Source organism: Rattus rattus, chromosome 9 (genome assembly GCF_011064425.1).
Source record: "Rattus rattus isolate New Zealand chromosome 9, Rrattus_CSIRO_v1, whole genome shotgun sequence".
In the NCBI taxonomy this organism is placed as follows: Eukaryota; Metazoa; Chordata; class Mammalia; order Rodentia; family Muridae; genus Rattus; species Rattus rattus.
In genome coordinates, this window is record NC_046162.1 from 72,329,059 (window position 1) to 72,348,714 (window position 19,656).

Genomic DNA, 19,656 nt, shown 5'->3' on the forward strand with positions numbered 1-19,656 from the left:
TTCCTTCCTTCCGGGTTTCTCCGTATCCTGGAACTCACTCTGTTGACCAGACTGGCCTCAAACTCAGAGATCCCCCTGCCTCTGCCTCCTGAGTGCACACCTTTGATCTGTGAATTCCATGCTAGCCAAAGCTACATAGTGAGACCCTGCCTCAAAAATAAAACAAAGAGATCGACAGACAGATAATGAAAAGAATTAAGTGTTGGTGTGTTACTACATGACTTTAATCTCAACAGCTGAAAGGCAAAGGCAGGAAAATCAGGAATTCAAGGCAGCCAGGGGTACTTAGAAACATCTTAACAAAAGTCTAGAATGAAAAGGGTAGTGAAAGCGGAGATGGGAAAGACAGAAAGTTCAAGGGCTCAGAGATAGAATGTCTGCCTAACGTGGATGAGATCCTTGTGTTTGATCCCAGTACCACCAAAAAGAAAAGGGGAAAAAAGAACAATGCATCAGCACTGAAGACTGAACTGCTAACAGAAGCTAATGGTATTTACCTCTGAACACTAGATTTCATCTCTTTAAAGACCTTTTATTTTTTAAGATTTATTTATTATATATGAGTACACCTCAGCTGTCTTCAGCCATACCAGAAGAGGGCATCGGATCCCATTACAGATGGTTGTGAGCCACCATGTGGTTGCTGGGATTTGAACTCAGGACCTCTGGAAGAGCAGTCAGTGTTCCTAACCCTGAGCCATCTCTCCAGCCCTTTAAAGATCTTTAAAAACATTTCTAGGCTAGGCAGCAGTGTTACACACCTTTGTCCCAGCACTTGGGAGGCAGAGGCAGGGTTATCTCTAAGCTTAAGGCCAGCCTGGTCTACAGAGTGAATTACAGGGCAGCAAAAGCTAGGAACCCATCCCCTAAATGCCCCCCAAAAGCACTTTTGTAACATTTTGTGCCCTGCTAAGTCATACTGAGCAGTGAGTTCAAGGCCAGCCCAGGCTACACAAGACCTGTCTCCAAAAGAAAAGTTGATGATCAAGGGAAAATTAAAAATCAATAGGTAGTTAAAACTGAAAACTAGCTTTAAATTATTAAATACAGTTCCATGTTCTTAAAAGTCCCTCGAAAGGGTATAAAACGTTCACATTTGCTTTGGAGGGGCTGTTAGAGTGCGCTGGGCTTACTCTCACACAGTGGAAAGCACAGCTTGTGGATGAAGTTCACAGGCACTGCACACTACCTCATAAAAGGAACTTTTCTCCAGGATGACTCCTTGGCACTTTCTAGCTCTTCCACCGGTTCTTCTCCACAAGAGTCTCTACAAAACTGTTCAGATGCACCTGTTTAGAAAGAGAACAATGAAGGCTAAGTTGATACCGGAGTCTGTGCAAACCAACGAGTGAGTCCCCTGGAAAACAAGAGACAAGCACCGGCTCCACAGCATATCAGGCAGTCAATCACAGCATTGGTTCATTATCTCCCTGTGTTTGCACACTTAGGGGGGCAAGATTTATGCAGTTGCTTGAGTGCCCAAGTGTGGAGGTCAGGGGACAACATTGGGGAGTTTTCTCTCTCCTTCTCTGTGGGTTCTGGGAATGGAATTCAGGCTGTCAAGCTTAGGAGACAAATGCTTTCTTACCCACTAAGGCTCTTCCAGCCCTATCCAGCCCCTCTGTTAAAGCTAGGCTCACTTACAGCACTTCATCTGGAAGGGATAGCAGATGATGATAAAGGAAGTCAGCACAAAAGCTATTGTGCCAACATGCCTCAGATTCCAAGACAATCATGGCTTTAGGCTGGGAGACCACATCACGGTCTAGATAAAAGTCTCCATCTTTTACTATCCACTTTCACCAATGTCAGAAGGCCTCTGTGACCAGATCTCCCCTCTGTATTCTGCATGTTCCCTATGGAAGCATTCCCCCCATTCCTGTCTACCTGTACATTTCCAGAGGTGCGCTTCAGGACCTTGTGGACACTCTTGTGTATGTGCTCTTCCCTAACTATTTCCACTTCACTTTCACAGCCCTCAGGAAAGAATACAGGCTGAGAGACAGGTGAAATGGGGCACACCTGTATTCATGGGCAGACTGAGAAAGGACTACCAGGAGCAGAAGGCCAGCAATGGCTATTCAAGGCCCTGCCTTAAAGAACAAAAGCTTAGCGAACATTGACAATACAGCAAGGGCAGAACAAAGTACTGACCCCTGAGTTCCTATCTTCAAAGCCTCACTCTTCAGTGGTAAACAACAATGCTAGGTCCCAGGTGGAAGCCACACTACACAGGTCATGTGGTTAATGACAACAGATATTTGTTCCCGTTACTGTTAACCGGAACTTTGAAGAATATGACAGGCTCCAGATAACAATAACAAATAAATACACTTTGGCCCTTTGTAAGTCAAACTTGAATCTTAGAAAGTTGTCCAACTAAGGTGCTGTCACAGAGAGGGGCTCAACTGCACAGCTCAGCTCACTACAGACTTCCCCTGGGAATACTTCTGTTTCTATCATTATGCACTCACACAAAAATCTCAGTTCTCGGGGGCTGGAGAGATGGCTCAGCGGTTAAGAGCACCTGACTACTCTTCCAGAGGTCCTGAGTTCAATTCCCAGAAACCACATGGTGGCTCACAACCATCTGTAAAGAGATCTGATGCCCTCTTCTGGTGTGTCTGAAGACAGCTACAGTGTACTTACATATAATAAATGAATAAATCTTTAAAAAAAAAAATCTCAGGGTTGGGATTTAGCTCAGTGGTAGGCGCTTGGGAAGCGCAAGGCCCTGGGTTGGTCCCCAGCTCGAAAAAAAAAGAACCAAAAAAAAAAAAAAAAATATCTCAGTTCTCCCAGCTCCCTCCACCCTTGTGGTGGACGGAGTAAGGATGGCCCCACAGTCTCATCTAGCTGGATGCTTCGTCACCAGGGAGCAGTGCTTTTGAAAGGATTAGAAGGATAAAGAGATGTGACCTTGTTGGAGAAAGTGTGTCACTGAAGGTGGGCTTTGAGGTTTCAAAAGTCCATACCAAGCCGTGTGTGTGTGTGTGTGTGTGTGTGTGTGTGTGTGTGTGTGTGTGTGTCTGCTTGTGGATGCGGATGCAGCTCTCAGCTACTTCTCCAGCACCACGTGGGCCTGCTGCAATGATAATAGAATAAGCTAGCTTCTGAAAGCTAGCCCCTAGTTAAATGCTTTCATTTTAAGAGTTGCTGTGGGGCTGGAGAGATGGCTCAGTGGTTAAGAGCACTGACTGCTCTTCCAGAGGTCCTGAGTTCAAATCCCAGCAACCACATGGTGGCTCACAACCATCTGTAATGGGATCTGATGCCCTCTTCTGGTGTGTCTGAAGACAGCTACAGTGCACTTATATAGAATAAATACAACTTTAAAAATTATTGAAATTATTTTTAAAAAATTGTAAAATTGCTTCCAACATTTACCTCAAACTCAGAGATTGCCCTGCCACTTTTTACACACACACACACACACACACGGACAGTGGGTCAAGGTAACTCCTGCCAAACCTGCCAACCTGAGTTTGGTCTTTGAGACCCGCATGGTGAGAGGGGAGAACCCATTCTACATACACTCTGTAGTGAAGCTGCCCATCCACTCTGCACTGTACTCGCAAGTAAAGACGAATGTAATGAGAACAAAGTTAAAAGGCGCGGCACACTGCACACTCCTGAGAGCCCTGAGTTGGGGGGCTCCCCTGCCATGCACCCTTCAGGTGTTCTTATACACATTCAGAGCTGTCTTCCTAATTCATTGAAACTGCAAACCTGACACGTGGCTCTCAACTTCTCGAAGTACATGAAGTAGCATTTAACAGGAATCACTCAAAATCCCTGAAGTAAAGACATTCCCAGCCTGCTACCCCTTTCCAGGCTCCAGCATAGCTCTTACTCATTCCAGCCACTGATCTGGAGTAGGGCCCTTTAACCAGAGACCTGAAGACTGCCTGCAGGTGCCACAGCCTGAGCTCAGGTCTCCCAGGAACTGCTACACAGAATGGAAGGATACGTGGACCCAGGCATTTTGTTTAAATGTGTACTAGAATTCATGCCTATCACTATTTCTCCTAAAACTTTCTGTTTAGTTCTGCAATCCAAGAACGGGTCATGTACTATTCTATCCATTGTTACAGGATAGTTTACCCTTATAATCCCAGCATTACAGAGGCAGAGGCAGGTGGATCTGAGGCCAGCCTGGTCTACAGAGTAAGTTCCAGGAGAGCCAGGGCTACACAGAGACACTCTGTCCCAACAAAATTAAGTTCAAGATTAGCCTGGGTTACATAAGACCCTGTTTATTCAGCGCGCGCGCGCACACACACACACATGCACACACACACACACACACACACACACATATACACACACACACACTCTATATTTATAGCTTCCTCTTCCATAATTACAAGTAATGATGCAAGGAAGAATTTCAAGCACTTAAATGTCTTTAGGATTACTTCCTTAGGGTAAGTTCCTAGATACAGATTTAAAAAAAAAAAAATTATTTTTTTTACGTATATGAGCACACTGTTGCTGCCTTCAGACACACCAGAAGAGGGCATCAGATTCCATTACAGATGGTTGTGAGCCACCATGTGGTTTCTGAGAATTGAACTCAGGACCTCTGGAAGAGCAGACAATGCTCTTAACCAGTGAGACATCTCTCCAGCCCCTAGATATAGAATTTATCAAAGGTGAAAAAATTAATTTAAGTATGGCAGTACATTTCTACATTAAAGAAATTTCACATGCTAAGTCTGTTACTCCAAGAGTAATATTACAAATATTCAGACTGTCATAAAATGCCAATTTAGGTCAGAAGCAATGATGTACCAGGTCTCCCCACTAATTCCTTGGTAACATCCACACTTACCAAGTGTGATGGCAGTTCTGACAGAAAATCCTGGAACAAGATATTTCATGTAATTATAGGACAATAAATAATTCAGCTAGAAACGTAACTTTCTGTTATTGATCGGTTGTAATTTAAGAGCCACATCCAAGTTAGCGAGGAGTATAATGGGAGTCTAGGATAGAGTTTCCAACCACCGAGAACAGAAGGGACTAGAACTTTATCCTCACATGCGCCAGCTGGTTTGTATTAGAGGTTCCGAGCTGGCTGGCTGTATTTAAACTTACTTCTGTTGTGAGACGATTCGCTGATGTGCTCTGTCAGATACTCCAGCAATCCATCAAATATTTCTAGGAGATTCTTTATGGATCCCTTGTCCCCTTTCACTATGTTCTCTCCTGGGCACAGAAGACACAAACTTTAAGAAAGCCTCACAAGCCTTGACATGGGTATAAGAATGCTGTTTGTGGGGTTGGGGATTTAGCTCAGTGGTAGAGCGCTTGCCTAGGCGCAAGGCCCTGGGTTGGGTCCCCAGCTCGAAAAAAAGAACCAAAAAAAAAAAAAAAAAAAAAAAGAATGCTGTTTGTGGACACAGGTACAAACCAACCAAGGAAAAGCAATGATAAATTATCAAAAACATCCATTTCCTGTTGCCTGACTGTATCTGAAGAAACAAGAGGTGGGGGAGCCTGAATGCCGTGTTTAACTGTCACTGGCACAGCCCTTTTCCTAGCAGCTGAGTGTCTCCATGGAACATCCTCTGGGAGAGTCCAACCAAAACAGGAAAGAGCAGGAACTTTACAGTAGCTACTCAGAGTGGTAGTAGCTTCTCCAGGCTGGCTGGGAAAAGCTACAGCAAGATAAAATTAATAACTTGCTGGCCACTTCCATCAGGAACCTCGGTTCACATCGATTTACTTTGTAAAGGTCGAACCATTTTTTTTTTTTTCCTTTCTTGAGACAGGACCCCAAGTATCCCAAACTGGTCTCAAACTTTCTATGCAGTCAGGATGACGGTAAGTCCCTCCTCCTGAATGCTGGAACCACAGTCGTGTATTGGCAGCTGGTTTATGATGACACTGGAGACGAAGGCCCGCTTCCCGCATGCTAGGTGAGCATCCCCACTGACTTCTACCCCAGCTCTCAGAAGTTGATCTCTGGGAAGGCTCTAGCACAGCACCTGGCCGCAGGAGACCACAGATAACGTCAGGTCGGAAAGCTGAGTAGGTAGGCTGGTAAAACATGTCCGCTTGATTTGTTTACTATCATCTAAAACGGACTCTAATTAACATCACGTCTGGAGGGAGCTCATCTTCCTACACTGTCTACCCTTCGGCCAAGTATGCCCATCATTCAAAAAACTACAACAAACGCAGACTTGAAATCTTATTTTAACCATGATGTCATGGTTAAACAAACCAAACAAGAACTCTGACGTTTTCCTCTGCTGTTGGTAAAACCAGACGGAGTGTGGCAGGCTTTTTAATTTTTAAAACAACACACCAGAAACCATGTTTTCAAGTGCTGTGTTTTTCTGGCTTAAAATATGTAATTGTGTCCCAAGGGCATACTCAGACTTCTCGGTTTCCAGGATGGGGAGCACGAGATGCCAGCCCAGCACTGTCAGTGGATGCAGAGTTTTGTGGTGGGAGAGAGAGCTTTAAAAGAGCCGTAAGCGGTTAAGAGCTGCTCTGTGGTCAGCCTGAGGAGGTAAGCAGACCTTCGACTTTTCATTTCTGTGCTACCAGGGCAGCTCCATACTAAAAACCTTTACAAATATGTGTTTGTATAACCTTGCTCTAGGACATTTACAGAGCACAAATACCAACCCATTCGCAGTAATGTGAACCTACAATCCCCACGCTCAAGAGGCTGGGAGAGGAAGACTGCTATGAGTTTGAGGCCAGCCTGAGCTAATTAGTTAGACTAGGATACAATTCGGGAATCGGGCTTTAAAGAAAAGAAAAGAAAGAAACTGGACGTGGTGACTCAGCTTTAATTTCAGTAGTAGGGAGGCAACTGGGTCTCTGTGCTGCGTTTTATCACCAGAAAGACAAGTTATCCTACGCTGTATATGCTGAAGATTATCTTCTGTTATTGTGAAAATTGTTTATTAAGAATATCCTCAGGCTGGAGGTGGCTGCCCGGTTAACAGTACTGGCTGCTTTTCTGTAGGACCCAGGTTCAATTCCCAGCACCCAATGACAGCTTATAGTGTTCATAATCCAGTTCCACATGACTTGATGCCTTCACACAGACATACATGCAGGCAAAATACCGATGGGCATTAACAAAAAAGTAGTAATTTAATCAGCCCCTAACTGTGGACACTTAGGTGTTTCTTTAGCTACAAAATTCAGCATGATGCTTTTAAAGAAGCACGGTGGTACATACCATGGGGAGGGATGGGGGTCGGGCAGATTTCTTTCAAGACAGGGTTTCTCTGTGTAACTCAGGCAGGCCATCTGAGTTTGAGGCCAGCCTGGTCTACAGAGGGAGTTCCAGGACAGGCAGGGATACACAGAGAAGCCCTGTCTCAAGAAAACAAAACAAAACAAAAAAACCCAAGAAACATATACAACACGTTTGCAACTCCTTGTTCAGCTCTCCAGGGCCCTCGCTGTGGCCTGACACATTGATTGTGGCAGCCCAGCCTTACAGTTTCCTGTTTGGACTTGGTTAAACAGCATCCAAGACTCTAACACTTGATAAAATATGTTGTTATCTGGTGAGTAAACATATACTAACCTGTTATATGAGACAGGCTGACCTGGAGGTAATCCAAAGCTAGTGAATCGATTACAGCTTGCACATTGTGGGCGTTGTCTTCTTGATTCCTGGGAATAACTATGAGGTCTGTGGGGCGGAAAGGAAAGTCACATTGTTTTAGATCTTTGAGGAGCCAAGTTTTGAAATATGCATTTATATTTGTCGTAAATAAAACTATGACTGAGCTTCTGGGTAGACTCTACTGCTATAAAAGCAACTCAAACAAACAAAAAGAACTTAAGGAGCCTAAATACTAAGCACTAGAGTCTGTATTGGCTGACTACTGGTTTGAACTTGTTTTTCAACACTGTATATATTAGTGAGGTTATTTTTCACTCAATGTATACTTTATGGAAGCACCATGTAAAGGAATAAAGAGACCCCTCTATTCAAGGTCTTAAGATGGTCTAATAATAAAAACAAGGCTCTGCATGATGACTTATGTCTCAGCACAGGAGGGGAGGGGCTGTGGTGATATTATGAGTTTGTAACTATACTTGTCAATAAAACAAGACCTGTCTCAAAAATGTAACAAAACAGTCAAAAAGATACTTAACTCCCAACTGTGAGCTGCTTTCCTTGACAAAGCAAAGCAAAAAAAAAAAGAAATCCCAAATGAGCTAGACATGGTGACACATGCCTTTAATACCAGCATTCAGAAGGCAAAGTACAGCCTGGTCCACATAGCAAGTTCTAGGTCCAGCGAGGCTGCACAGTGATACTGTGTCAAGAATCAAGAGCACCAGACCACAGCAAGCGCTCCAGGGGGCCTCTTAAGTGTCATTGCCAGCATCTTCTGGGACTTGCTGGCACAAAAGCTAAGCACACATGAGAGGATATGGAAAGATCTTAACAGCAAGCCAAGTGTCTCTCTGGTATTGAAGGTGGGCCCCGGAGCCCGGCGGGCGTATAGGTGCATGCTTTTGATCCCGATGCCCGGGAAGCAGAGGCAGGGGGGGTTCTCTTGAGTTCCAGGACTCAAGCCTGGTCTCCAGAGTGAGTTCCAGGACAGCCAGGGATACAGAGACCCTGGACAATTGAAACTGATATCAAGCTACCGCAACTCCAGGCCACACCATTATTCTAGGAAACGTGGAGGACGCTCATTCAAGTTGATAGTGGGGGAGATGAGAGGCCACTCATTCTACAATAATGCGCATTTATCCCTCAGAGCCAAAGGAGGGAGCAGTAAGGAATCTAAAGATAAGGGGTCTGTGACAGTTAACAGAGGACACATGCAAATGATCTGGCACCTAAAGAAAACGAGCGTCCCAGTAAGTCACAAGGATTGGCTGTTTTCTTTACTCGATCTGTGGACCAGGCTGGCCCCCATCTCTGTGGAAAGATCTACCTCCCTTCTGCCTCCCAGTGCTGGGAATAAAAGCATGCACCACTAAAGCATGAATTAGCTGTCTTTTTAGTAAATTAGGTTAACCGAATACAAACAGCATTTCTTTTCTTTTCTATAAAAAAGGTCTATGTGACTCTAGAATTCACTCTGTAGACCAGCCTGACCAACCCACTGTAATGTTAATTCCTATCTATAATTCAATCCATAGTTAAGTAAGATCCCACAAATTTCCAGGACCCATTCGAATTTGGAATCTTGAAGGTAGTTACAGAAAGGCATGAATGAACGGTGTGAGATTGAATTAAATGGGGATTAACTCAGATAAATGCCAAACTACTTAATTGTGGCTATTATTATGGGTGAGGTCCATAATGTACTCATTAAAGCAGCTTGTGCCATATTTGGATAGAAATAAGATGTTGAAAGTGAAACAAAATTCTATGTCAAAGAAAACCTGTGACCCAAGACATAAAATTATTCTCGCTTTTCAATACCCTTACCTGGTACCTTTTCTCCCAAAATGGATTGATAAAGGGCAATAAAAACATTAGCATCACAGTCTTGAAGTTCGTGTATCCTCAGGTGTATGTGACATTTAAAAAGAAGGTTATTGGCAATTGTTACCCATTCTGTTGGGGAAGAAGTGGGGGAAATCAGTTTTCAGTAGCAATAGAGAAAGTAATATGTACATTAAAAATCACTGCTGCACAAGAATCTACATTGAAAACTGTAGAAGATAAGGACTTTGTTATGAAATTTCAAAGACTCAACCAGGCAAGTTTTCAAAAGACATATTTAATTTTTTGGGATGATTTCCAGTGCTAACTAGCTCCTTATGCAGTCAAAACTGTCGTGCCAACCCAACTTTTATTCTTGCAACCTACAATCCTATTTACCGGTATTTTTATACTTACATGGGTGTTTTTAGTTACAATAAATTTATAGGTAACCAGGAATATCGTAAGACAGCTGTAAATGAAAACCTAAAAACTGCTAGAAATTAATGGAGGTAGCTCTGAATTCCCAGTAGTTTTTAGACATGTTTTTACCCAATTATCTTGTATAAGTAAGATCTCTCGGGTGTCCAAACAAGTGATTAATTTAGGCTGTTAGGAATTTGAATAATGACAACACCGACACTAATGCATTTGTTAGTTTTCTTTTTTATTATATTTGATGTGTACGAAGGTAAAAATGAAAGAAAAAAAAAGCCAAATCGCTAAGCTCTAAACTAGCACATTAATAATCCTAATCAAGCTCCCCGTTGTTGTTCTTTTCCAAAAACAGCTCCTGCCCTCCCCCAGATAGTACAGGACTAAAGATTAAGGGTTTCAGCAATAATTCCGAAAGCTTGAAACGCCTGTATCCTGAAATGACTGGATATTAGAAAGCACTTTAGAATTGGTCACATTTCCAGTACTGTCAGACGTTCTGGAGACAGTAGTCTGAATGTGTCATGCCCATTTTGCCCTCCTCCCAATGCCCAATGCGCACAGCTGACCAAGCCATGACAACCATTTTGTATTCTGCTTGGAAAGGACGAGGAAAGCGTCCTAGACAACCGAGTCAATTGGCTTTTTAAAGGCTGTACTAGACAAAGCCAGTTACTGTAGAGGGCATCAAAAGATCTTATGAGTGCTATGCCTCAAAAGGAAAAAATATATATAGATAGGTTCAGCCCTAGTCCAAACAAAGCAAGGGGGAAGGAGAGACAGTCAGTGGCTAGATACCCCACAGAAACTCGGATCCAAGAAGGATCCTGACTGCTCTGTAAAAACAGGATGAGGGTGTCCCAGCCTTGTCAATGAGCTCCTGTCTCATCCCAAGTCTCAGTTCCACGCCTGGAAAACACATGAGGTCTCGAGGCTGAGACCCTAAATTTAGAGATTCCCTGCGACTGCAACTAGTGTCCAACCATCACGAGCCTCTCCAGCAGCCCAGACATGGCTCAGATTCAGCCCGAGGCCTGCGGAATGCTGCAGTACAAAAACACTAGGGCTCCAGGCCGAGACTCACCAGCCTCTGAGCTGGCCATACTGCCAAGTGAGGTCGCGGCCAGACTCCAAGACGAGAGCGCGGGCGACGGTGTCCTGGAAGGGTCGAACCCGGTAGAACCGAAGGGAGTAGGAGGGGGTAGAAATCAGAGAGCGGGGAAGGAGGGGTAGAAAAGGGAGGGACGTTAAAACGGCTTCTCGCCGCTGATTGGTCAGAAGAGAAGCACTTCCTTTCGCAGCACGCGCTTAGGCGGCAGTTTGCGGGCTCCAGATACCATTCCCCGCGGACAAGATCCCGCTTAAGGGCTCTCAGATCGGCGTGCAGGGCAGCCAGGTCACCCAGCAGCCCGGCCGATCTCCTGGGGGCGTTAGAGCCGCGCTTCCGGTGAGTTTGTGGTTTTGTATTCCTCCGCCGAAGGCAAGCGAGAAAGTAGTGCGATACGCCTTGCCCAGGGTACAATCACGTGACAACGCCAAGCTCCGCCTCCCCCGTCTTCTTTGGTTATGGGCGTGGGGGAGTCTGTGAAGACGTAAACATCTTCAAGTAGAGACAGTAGGATGGCTGGTGCTGGCCATTTTAATGACTGGTTGGCCACGGGGAAGAAGCTTGTTTGACATGTAGCAAGGCGAGAAGGTGGTGTAGCCAAAAGGGTGTGGGACGGGGCATTCTAGTGGTGTCACCCAGTCGAGAAGCGAGTAATAAACGGGCGCCTGTGAGGGAGCGCCCGCGGGGGGGAGGGGCGAGAACATGGCGGATTCCGGAACGCCAGCGGGCGTTGAGGCCTTGGAGCCAGGGGGCGGGGTGATTAGGTCATAGAGCGGCTCCCAGCATCCTTTGCGACGAGGAGGCGGTCCAGACTATAAAACCGGCTGCCGGGACGCAGCCGGCACCTCATTCATTTCCATCGGTCCTTGGGTTTACAGCTCCGGCCCTCGTCACCGCCGTCCCTCCGCTGGTGACGCCCCCGCAAAGGCTTCGCCGTCGCCGAGGCCTCCTCTCAGCGACTCGTCGCAACTGGATTCTCTTTCACTGGGTTCCTCCAGCACACCGCAACCATTGACGCCATGTCGAGTTATTCTAGTGACCGAGACCGCGGCCGGGATCGAGGGTGAGTATAACAAGGGACCTGTCAGGGCGGGTGGGGGATGGGTGAGCGGCGCGGCAGAAGCTCGGCTTTCCAACCGACCTTTAGATTTTTTTTTCTGGTAGGAGGCCTTGCGTTTCTCTGACATCCGGCTAAAAAGCCGTTAAAGGCGACGCTTCTGGTAACTGGGTTCAACCTTGGTTTTTGTTTGGGAGGACGGCGGCCTGGGCGACCTCGCGGCTGTTGTGGGAAGCCCGGAGGTGTTTTAGATAGGGAAGCGCCTCGCCTTAGAGTCGGCTCAAGGCGTCGTTTGCGCAGCTTTTCGCTGGGGGTTTTAGGGGCCCCCGGGTTCCCCAGGGAATACAAGGGGCGCTTTCGAGGCCGTCTGTGCCCGGTAGGGTGGCCTACGCCAGCGGATTCAGCCATGTGGCTGAGCCGCAGCCACAAAATGCCGGCCTCGGACATGGCGGCGGCGCCTTTGTTACCCCGCCCGGCGGAGGAGCTCAAAATGGCAGCGTCGAGAAAATGTGGCGCAGAGAGAAATGCGAGACAAAGAAGGAAGCGCCGCCCCAGCGGGAACGCCGCCCGGGCCGGGACTCCTCCCCCGGTTGCCGTCGACTCCTCCTCTTTTTCTCCCTCGCGTTATATAATTTTGTTACCTTGATTTGCAGCCGTTCGCGGCGTTTCCTAAAACAAGGCTCCCCGGCGCGTGTGCCCCTTTCTACCCTGCCCGCGGTACCGTCCTCCCATAGCCGCTCACGTTGCCTGCGCAGTCCCGTTATTTCTTTAAGATCAGGCCCTTTGATGAAAACAGTGGCAAAAATAACCTTGTTAAGCTCCTCCCTTCTTGTCCAGCTCCTAGACACTTAATTCCTAAGCTCTGTGGGGAGAGAAGAGGGAGCCTCTAGCTGTTGTCCTTGTAATCTGAACTTCAGACGTTTGGGCAGTTTGGGACCTGATAGATCCCACGCTGTTTATTTGGCCTCATTAGAGTGTACTTGGGACTTCAGAAAAGAAACGCTGCCAGTTGTGGCTGTCCGTAGAATGACAGTTGGGAAGGATTCCAGAGGCACACTTTGGCTCGGATCAAGAGACATTAAATGAAATGTGGAGACAAACCTGTTCATGTTCTGTTCACAATGTACCTTTTTTTTTTTTTTTTTTTGTAGGTTTTGGTGCACCTCGATTTGGAGGGAGTAGAACAGGACCCCTATCTGGAAAGAAGTTTGGAAATCCTGGGGAGAAACTAGTTAAAAAGAAGTGGAATCTTGATGAGCTGCCCAAATTTGAGAAGAATTTTTATCAGGAACACCCTGATTTGGCAAGGCGCACCGCAGTGAGTATTTAAATGTGCTTCATCGTGCTATAACTCAGTAGTAACTGCTTCTGATCAATTAGAAGGAGACTTAGCAGGTGCCTTGCAGATTATTTGGAGAATTACTTGTGGTCTGACTTCCCATTGAATTTTCTCTTGTGTATTGGCCAGGTGTAATGGCCATATGTTAATCTCATCACTGGGGAAACAGGCTTGTCAGCCTAGTTGGGCTTCATAGACACTTTTTTTTTTTAACGTGTATTGTGATTTTTACTGCTAAGTAGAGTTCCATTTATGGGTCCAGATAGTTAGAAATGAGTGTAACTGAGCTGTAGGGAACTTGTCTGTGTATCTGGCCTAGGTCTGAGACCAAGATCATTTGTTTTTCAGCAAGAGGTAGATACGTACAGAAGAAGCAAGGAAATTACAGTCAGAGGTCACAACTGTCCAAAACCTGTTCTGAATTTTTATGAAGCAAACTTTCCTGGTAAGGAGTAAATTTTATCTTTAACCCTTTACGGTTTTTTCCCTCTTTTTTTGCCTATAAGTTTTTGTTAAAATGATATTGTTGGTTGCAGCGAATGTCATGGATGTGATTGCAAGGCAGAACTTCACTGAACCCACTGCTATCCAAGCTCAGGGCTGGCCAGTTGCTCTCAGTGGATTGGATATGGTTGGAGTAGCTCAGACTGGATCTGGGAAAACATTATCTGTAAGTTTAGGAAAACTTGATAAATTGTGGGGGAAGTGACCCATAGATTTTTTTTTTATTTAACTATTTTAATCCAATTTCAATAATTGTTTTTACTCTTCAATAGTATTTGCTGCCTGCCATTGTACACATAAACCACCAGCCATTCTTAGAGAGAGGTGATGGGCCTATTGTAAGTATCTTAAGTTTCCCACCCTATTTGCTAGAACTCCTTTGACTGTTTTATATAGCTGGAAAGTGGGGCTGTCAGTATAAAGTAGCCATTTAAAATTAGTATCCAAAGACAGTAAGTTGGATGGGCCATAATAGATAACTACCACAGTACCCAACACATAAAGACATAGTGGCATCTTAGTAAACTGGTTTATACTAAAAACACTTTTTTCAAACTTAGTGCTTGGTGCTGGCACCAACTCGAGAACTGGCACAGCAGGTGCAGCAGGTCGCTGCTGAATATTGTAGAGCTTGTCGCTTGAAGTCTACTTGCATCTATGGTGGTGCTCCCAAAGGACCGCAGATTCGTGATTTGGAGAGAGGTATATAACCATAGAGGGGGCTCTTTGTTACTGGTGGAGATGAAAGTTTTACATATTGTAGTTATATCTCCTTTTTATTCATTTAATTAAAGGTGTGGAAATCTGTATTGCAACACCTGGAAGACTGATTGACTTTTTAGAGTGTGGGAAAACCAATCTGAGAAGAACAACTTACCTTGTCCTTGATGAAGCTGATAGGATGCTTGATATGGGCTTTGAACCCCAAATAAGGAAAATTGTGGATCAAATAAGAGTAAGTGTCTCTATGTTACGGAAAAATCAGTTCTAAGTTTGCTCTTAGTGTTGAAGTCTGACTTACTTCCCTAAATCTTCAGCCTGATAGGCAAACACTAATGTGGAGTGCAACTTGGCCAAAAGAAGTAAGACAGCTTGCTGAAGATTTCCTGAAAGACTATATTCATATCAATATTGGTGCACTGGAACTGAGTGCAAACCATAACATTCTTCAGATTGTGGATGTGTGTCATGATGTCGAAAAGGATGAAAAGTAAGTTTAAGTTAACAGAAAATCTTGCTTATACAAGAATAATCAGTTTTGAAAATTGTCTGAAAAATAACATTAAGTAGTGTTTTTAAATCAGAGTGTTAGGGATATAGCTTGGTGAGATAAAGGACTTGCTTGGCTTGCATGAAATGGGTTTTTGAACCTAGCCACTGCACAAGCATGCACAAAATGGTACATCAATCTTCATGAAAATCTGTTCTTCAGGGTATTGTGCATGTGACAGCTTTGTGGGATTGTTGTTCTGACTTACATTGATACATGGTCAGTTGATTAAGCACAAAAACAGGGTTTGTGGTTTGTTTTGTTTTTTAATCTTTTAAAAAATAGTGCTTTTCTTCATCTTTAGACTTATTCGTCTGATGGAAGAGATCATGAGTGAGAAGGAGAATAAAACCATTGTTTTTGTTGAAACCAAAAGAAGATGTGATGAACTTACCAGAAAAATGAGGAGAGATGGGTATGTGGTTTCCTGAAGCAAAGCAGACTTTAGGAAAGGGCAAAAGTATTTTGATCAGAAACAGAGTGTTCTTGGAATCTTGTGCTATAATACAGGCATAATTGTGTGAATTATTTCTAGTGACAGTTGTAGTAGGCTCAGGGTTGTAATGTTTAGCCAAGATGGAAGTGCAGTGGGGGTGAATATTGGTAAATTCTTGACTAGAGTTTTAAGTTGGGTGTACTGATGATAATTTAATTTTTATATAGGTGGCCTGCCATGGGCATCCATGGTGACAAGAGTCAACAGGAACGTGACTGGGTTCTAAATGGTATGTATTTCAAATAAGATGCGATTAGTTTGTGGCTTGATAAAATGATTTGCTTGCATTGATGATTATTCGTGTTTGTCTTTATAGAATTCAAACATGGAAAAGCTCCTATTCTGATTGCTACCGATGTGGCCTCCAGAGGGCTAGGTTAGTACAAAATCGAATTCATGGCTTGGTTTCCCAGAAGATCTCCATGTAGTTTTTTTTAAAGAAAGTTTATTGCTTTCTTTAACCTCTGCATTTTTTCTAAGTTTTTTTCACATAAAGGTGCAGTCTTTGTGGCAAGGCCTAGGCATGACAATCGGAGGACTCGAGGGGGATGGAGGACTAGTGATCGGCTGGCTGCTTCCAGTCGATTAGAGAGGTGAAAAGCTGAAAGTGTGCCAGTAATCTTCAAAGGGCAGAACATACCACCTCTGCCCCATAAACTGTTCTCTCCGGGGGAAAAAAATGGAAGTTACCTCACAGTTCACTGCCGTGGTATTTCATCTGTCCCATGCTTTGCATGATTGCCATGGTACAGCATTGTTTCAAACTGTTCACTGTGATCTGTGGGTCTTTGAGTTTCAGTGAGTTTGCTGAAATGTCGAAGAAATATTTCCAAACTTCAATGTTCAATGAAATTTTTGTTCAAGTATGAAATGGAGAGAGCAGCTTTAAAAGGTACTAAGCCTTTTACAAATTGGTGAGTACTGGCACATGAGACCTAGAGCAGGACCAACTTCTCACACATAGTCAGTGGGAAAAGAAAGTGCCTTGAAAGTTCCTCCCTCACCTACACAGTAGTCGTCATGTCGAGACCTGCCAGAGAGAGACACATTCTCAAGTGAATCCTGGCTTCTTGGAAGCGCTTGCCTAGACGAGACACAGTGCATTAAAACAACTTTTGGGGGACAGGTATGTTTTTCTTGCAGCTGCAGTTGTAAGGTCTTGGCAAGACAAGCAGTGTGGCCAGAATTGAGTGTAAAGCAAAGGACCTTCACCTTTTTGTTTAAAGGTCCTCAAAATGAGCACACGAAGAGATTGCTGTGAAACTTTTAATTGGCCCTACTGCGCAGAAGCATTCAGATGTCACTTGATGATCTGTAAGGGGACTGTCAATTTGGGAATGTGCTAAGGAGAACACACATTCCCTTGATAGGCTGTCAGTGGGTGGGTGTTAAGACAGCTGACATGTGCTTTTTTTTTTTTCTTGTTGTTTTTTTGTTTTTGTTTTTTTTTTTCCTACCCTGCCCTTTTTCTACCTCAATGGTGTTCCTACAGGAAATGGATAACCATTTTAACTGTATTTTTTTCAGCCCGTACCTTCTTGGGAATACAATTGTCTAACTTTTTATTTTTGGTCTGGCTGTTGTGGTGTGCAAAACTCCGTACATTGCTATTTTGCCACACTGCAACACCTTACAGATGTGGAAGATGTGAAATTTGTCATCAATTATGACTACCCTAACTCCTCAGAGGATTATATTCATCGAATTGGAAGAACTGCTCGCAGTACCAAAACAGGCACAGCATACACTTTCTTTACTCCCAATAACATAAAGCAAGTGAGCGACCTCATCTCTGTGCTTCGGGAAGCCAATCAAGCAATTAATCCCAAGTTGCTTCAGTTGGTCGAAGACAGAGGTTCAGGTAAGAATCTTCCATAAGAGATGTTACGGGATTGTTGACAGTCACCTCTTGTCTACGTCTACGGAGTGGGATTTAAGGACTGAGTTAGTTTTTATTTTGAAACCTAAGAAATCTTAAGACCCAGCATAAATAGAGCTATCTCACACTATGCCATGGGTAAAGGTGATCAATTTCTACTTATTTTCTTGACAGGTCGTTCCAGGGGTAGAGGAGGCATGAAGGATGATCGTCGTGACAGATACTCTGCAGGAAAAAGGGGTGGATTTAATACCTTTAGAGATAGGGAAAACTATGACAGAGGCTACTCTAGTCTGCTTAAGAGAGATTTTGGGGCTAAAACTCAGAATGGTGTTTACAGTGCTGCAAATTACACCAATGGGAGCTTTGGAAGTAATTTTGTATCTGCTGGCATACAGACCAGTTTTAGGACTGGTAACCCAACAGGGACTTACCAGAACGGTTATGATAGCACTCAGCAATATGGAAGTAATGTTGCAAATATGCACAATGGGATGAACCAACAGGCATATGCATATCCTGCTACCGCAGCTGCTGCGCCTATGATTGGCTATCCGATGCCAACAGGGTATTCTCAATAAGACTTTAGAAGTATATGTAAATGTCTGTTTTTCATAATTGCTCTTTATATTGTGTGTTATCAGACAAGATAGTTATTTAAGAAACATGGGAAATGCAGAAATGACTGCAGTGCAGCAGTAATTATGGTGCACTTTTTTCGCTATTTAAGTTGGATATTTCTCTACATTCCTGAAACAATTTTTAGGTTTTTTTTGTACTAGAAAATGCAGGCAGTGTTTTCACAAAAGTAACTGTACAGTGATTTCAAATACAATAAATGAAGGCAATGCATGGCCTTCCAATAAAAGATATTTGAAGACTGAATTAAGTGGAAATTGTACTTTATTTTACATATATAATGTCATGTAAAACTTGGCTTAGATAGTATGTTTTTGGGGGGATTTTTGTTTTGGTGTTTATTTTTACACAACTAAAGTTGACTACTTCCCATTCCTTGGTTTAGGAGAGGAACTCAGAAGGCCCTTTGTATGGGAAGAATTTAGAAACAATGGATTTTATAATTCTAGATTAATTGCATAAGAAGCTTTGTCAGTAGTTTTCAGTATCAGGGAAGTAAGTCATTTAATAGCCTATTTTCCTTAAGAGTGAGCTACAGGACAGGAACTGTATATAAGTAACATGGTGACTCTTGAAGAAGTTTTAAGTGGACCTTTTGCTTTATCAAAGTTTTATTCCATCTCTTGGCTTTATTGTCAACTGCCAAAATGCACAAAGCTGAAAGACTGTTAGCCCAAGAGCTGTGCACTGTGTCCTTAGTGCAGGTTACCTTGTATTTCTAGTCCTAGCAGACTTGCCAGAGTGCTTATAGCCATATCTGGAAGTCAGGAATGTCTTGAAACTGTAGGGTAGTCACAAGGAAGGAAACCTCCAAATTAACCATTAGTCAGGCAACATAACCAAAAGCACAGTAAGAAGTTTTTCAGGTTAGGTTCAACATGGGCTTACAGCTAGAAGGATGGGAAAGCTTTAGATTTACGTAAGTTCACCAACTAACAGCTTTATTTCAGAATAGCTAGAAGGAGGTCAAATGTCTTCCCAGAAAACTGTGGTTTTGCCCAGGACAAAAGTCTTAAAGGAAGTTCGTTTAATTTTTTTTTTAAATGGGCTTTATTGTTAATGCCTTATTTATAAAATGTTAAAACAAATTAGAATGTGCTGGGGGTGGGAGCTGGGCGTGTTTTCCAGGGCTGATAACATTGAAAACTGGTTCATCTTCTAGTACTCGAGTGGTTTTCAATGGCATGGCTAGTCAAATTCATGATTTTTAAGTATAGGTGTAGATTGGAGCATTTATTACATATTTTACTGTTCAATGTCTTAATGTGGACCTTTTATTTTGTAAATAATTATGGAAATGATTGTGGGGCTTGGAAAAAAATACCTTTGAAGTTTTAAAAGACAGTCCACTTTTTAGCATGTGTTGTGTCCAGCCTGTGGTCGTCTTAACTAATAAATGTGATTTTTCTCCCCATTCTCTTCATTCATTTATTTGCGTAGAGGCCTCTTACCTGGGTTTTTGCACCACCACCCTCACCTTCCCCCACTCCGGCTATCTT

At 43.7% G+C, this 19,656-nt stretch overlaps 2 protein-coding genes across 4 annotated transcripts in view; one reads left to right on the forward strand and one right to left on the reverse strand.

Moving 5' to 3' along the window:
* Positions 1 to 11,185, reverse strand: part of Cep95 (centrosomal protein 95) — a 28,417-nt gene extending 17,232 nt beyond the window's left edge. Inside the window, exons 1-5 of the mRNA XM_032914044.1 lie at positions 10,950 to 11,185; positions 9,434 to 9,562; positions 7,562 to 7,669; positions 5,101 to 5,211; positions 1,190 to 1,289 (exon numbers count right to left, since the gene is read on the reverse strand). Coding sequence (XP_032769935.1) covers positions 1,190 to 1,289; positions 5,101 to 5,211; positions 7,562 to 7,669; positions 9,434 to 9,562; positions 10,950 to 10,968 — 467 coding nt within the window. The 5' untranslated portion in view covers positions 10,969 to 11,185. The remainder of the gene's footprint in view (positions 1 to 1,189; positions 1,290 to 5,100; positions 5,212 to 7,561; positions 7,670 to 9,433; positions 9,563 to 10,949) is intronic.
* A 106-nt stretch (positions 11,186 to 11,291) lies between these two features.
* Positions 11,292 to 19,571, forward strand: Ddx5 (DEAD-box helicase 5). Of its 3 annotated transcripts, none has more exons than XM_032914041.1 (14): positions 11,292 to 11,312; positions 11,852 to 12,037; positions 13,184 to 13,348; positions 13,718 to 13,814; positions 13,906 to 14,039; positions 14,146 to 14,211; positions 14,434 to 14,575; positions 14,668 to 14,828; positions 14,911 to 15,083; positions 15,448 to 15,558; positions 15,807 to 15,868; positions 15,956 to 16,015; positions 17,276 to 17,500; positions 17,693 to 19,571. In XM_032914041.1, exons 2-14 carry the CDS (start codon positions 11,993 to 11,995, stop codon positions 18,097 to 18,099), a joined length of 1,848 nt encoding a protein of 615 aa, XP_032769932.1. In that variant the 5' UTR covers positions 11,292 to 11,312; positions 11,852 to 11,992; the 3' UTR covers positions 18,100 to 19,571. The 3 variants fall into 3 exon arrangements, with proteins under 3 accessions (XP_032769932.1, XP_032769933.1, XP_032769934.1); XM_032914042.1 differs by lacking the exon at positions 11,292 to 11,312 and adding an exon at positions 11,545 to 11,561; XM_032914043.1 differs by lacking the exon at positions 11,292 to 11,312 and having other exon boundaries at positions 11,808 to 12,037.
* Positions 19,572 to 19,656: the final 85 nt, after the last annotated feature.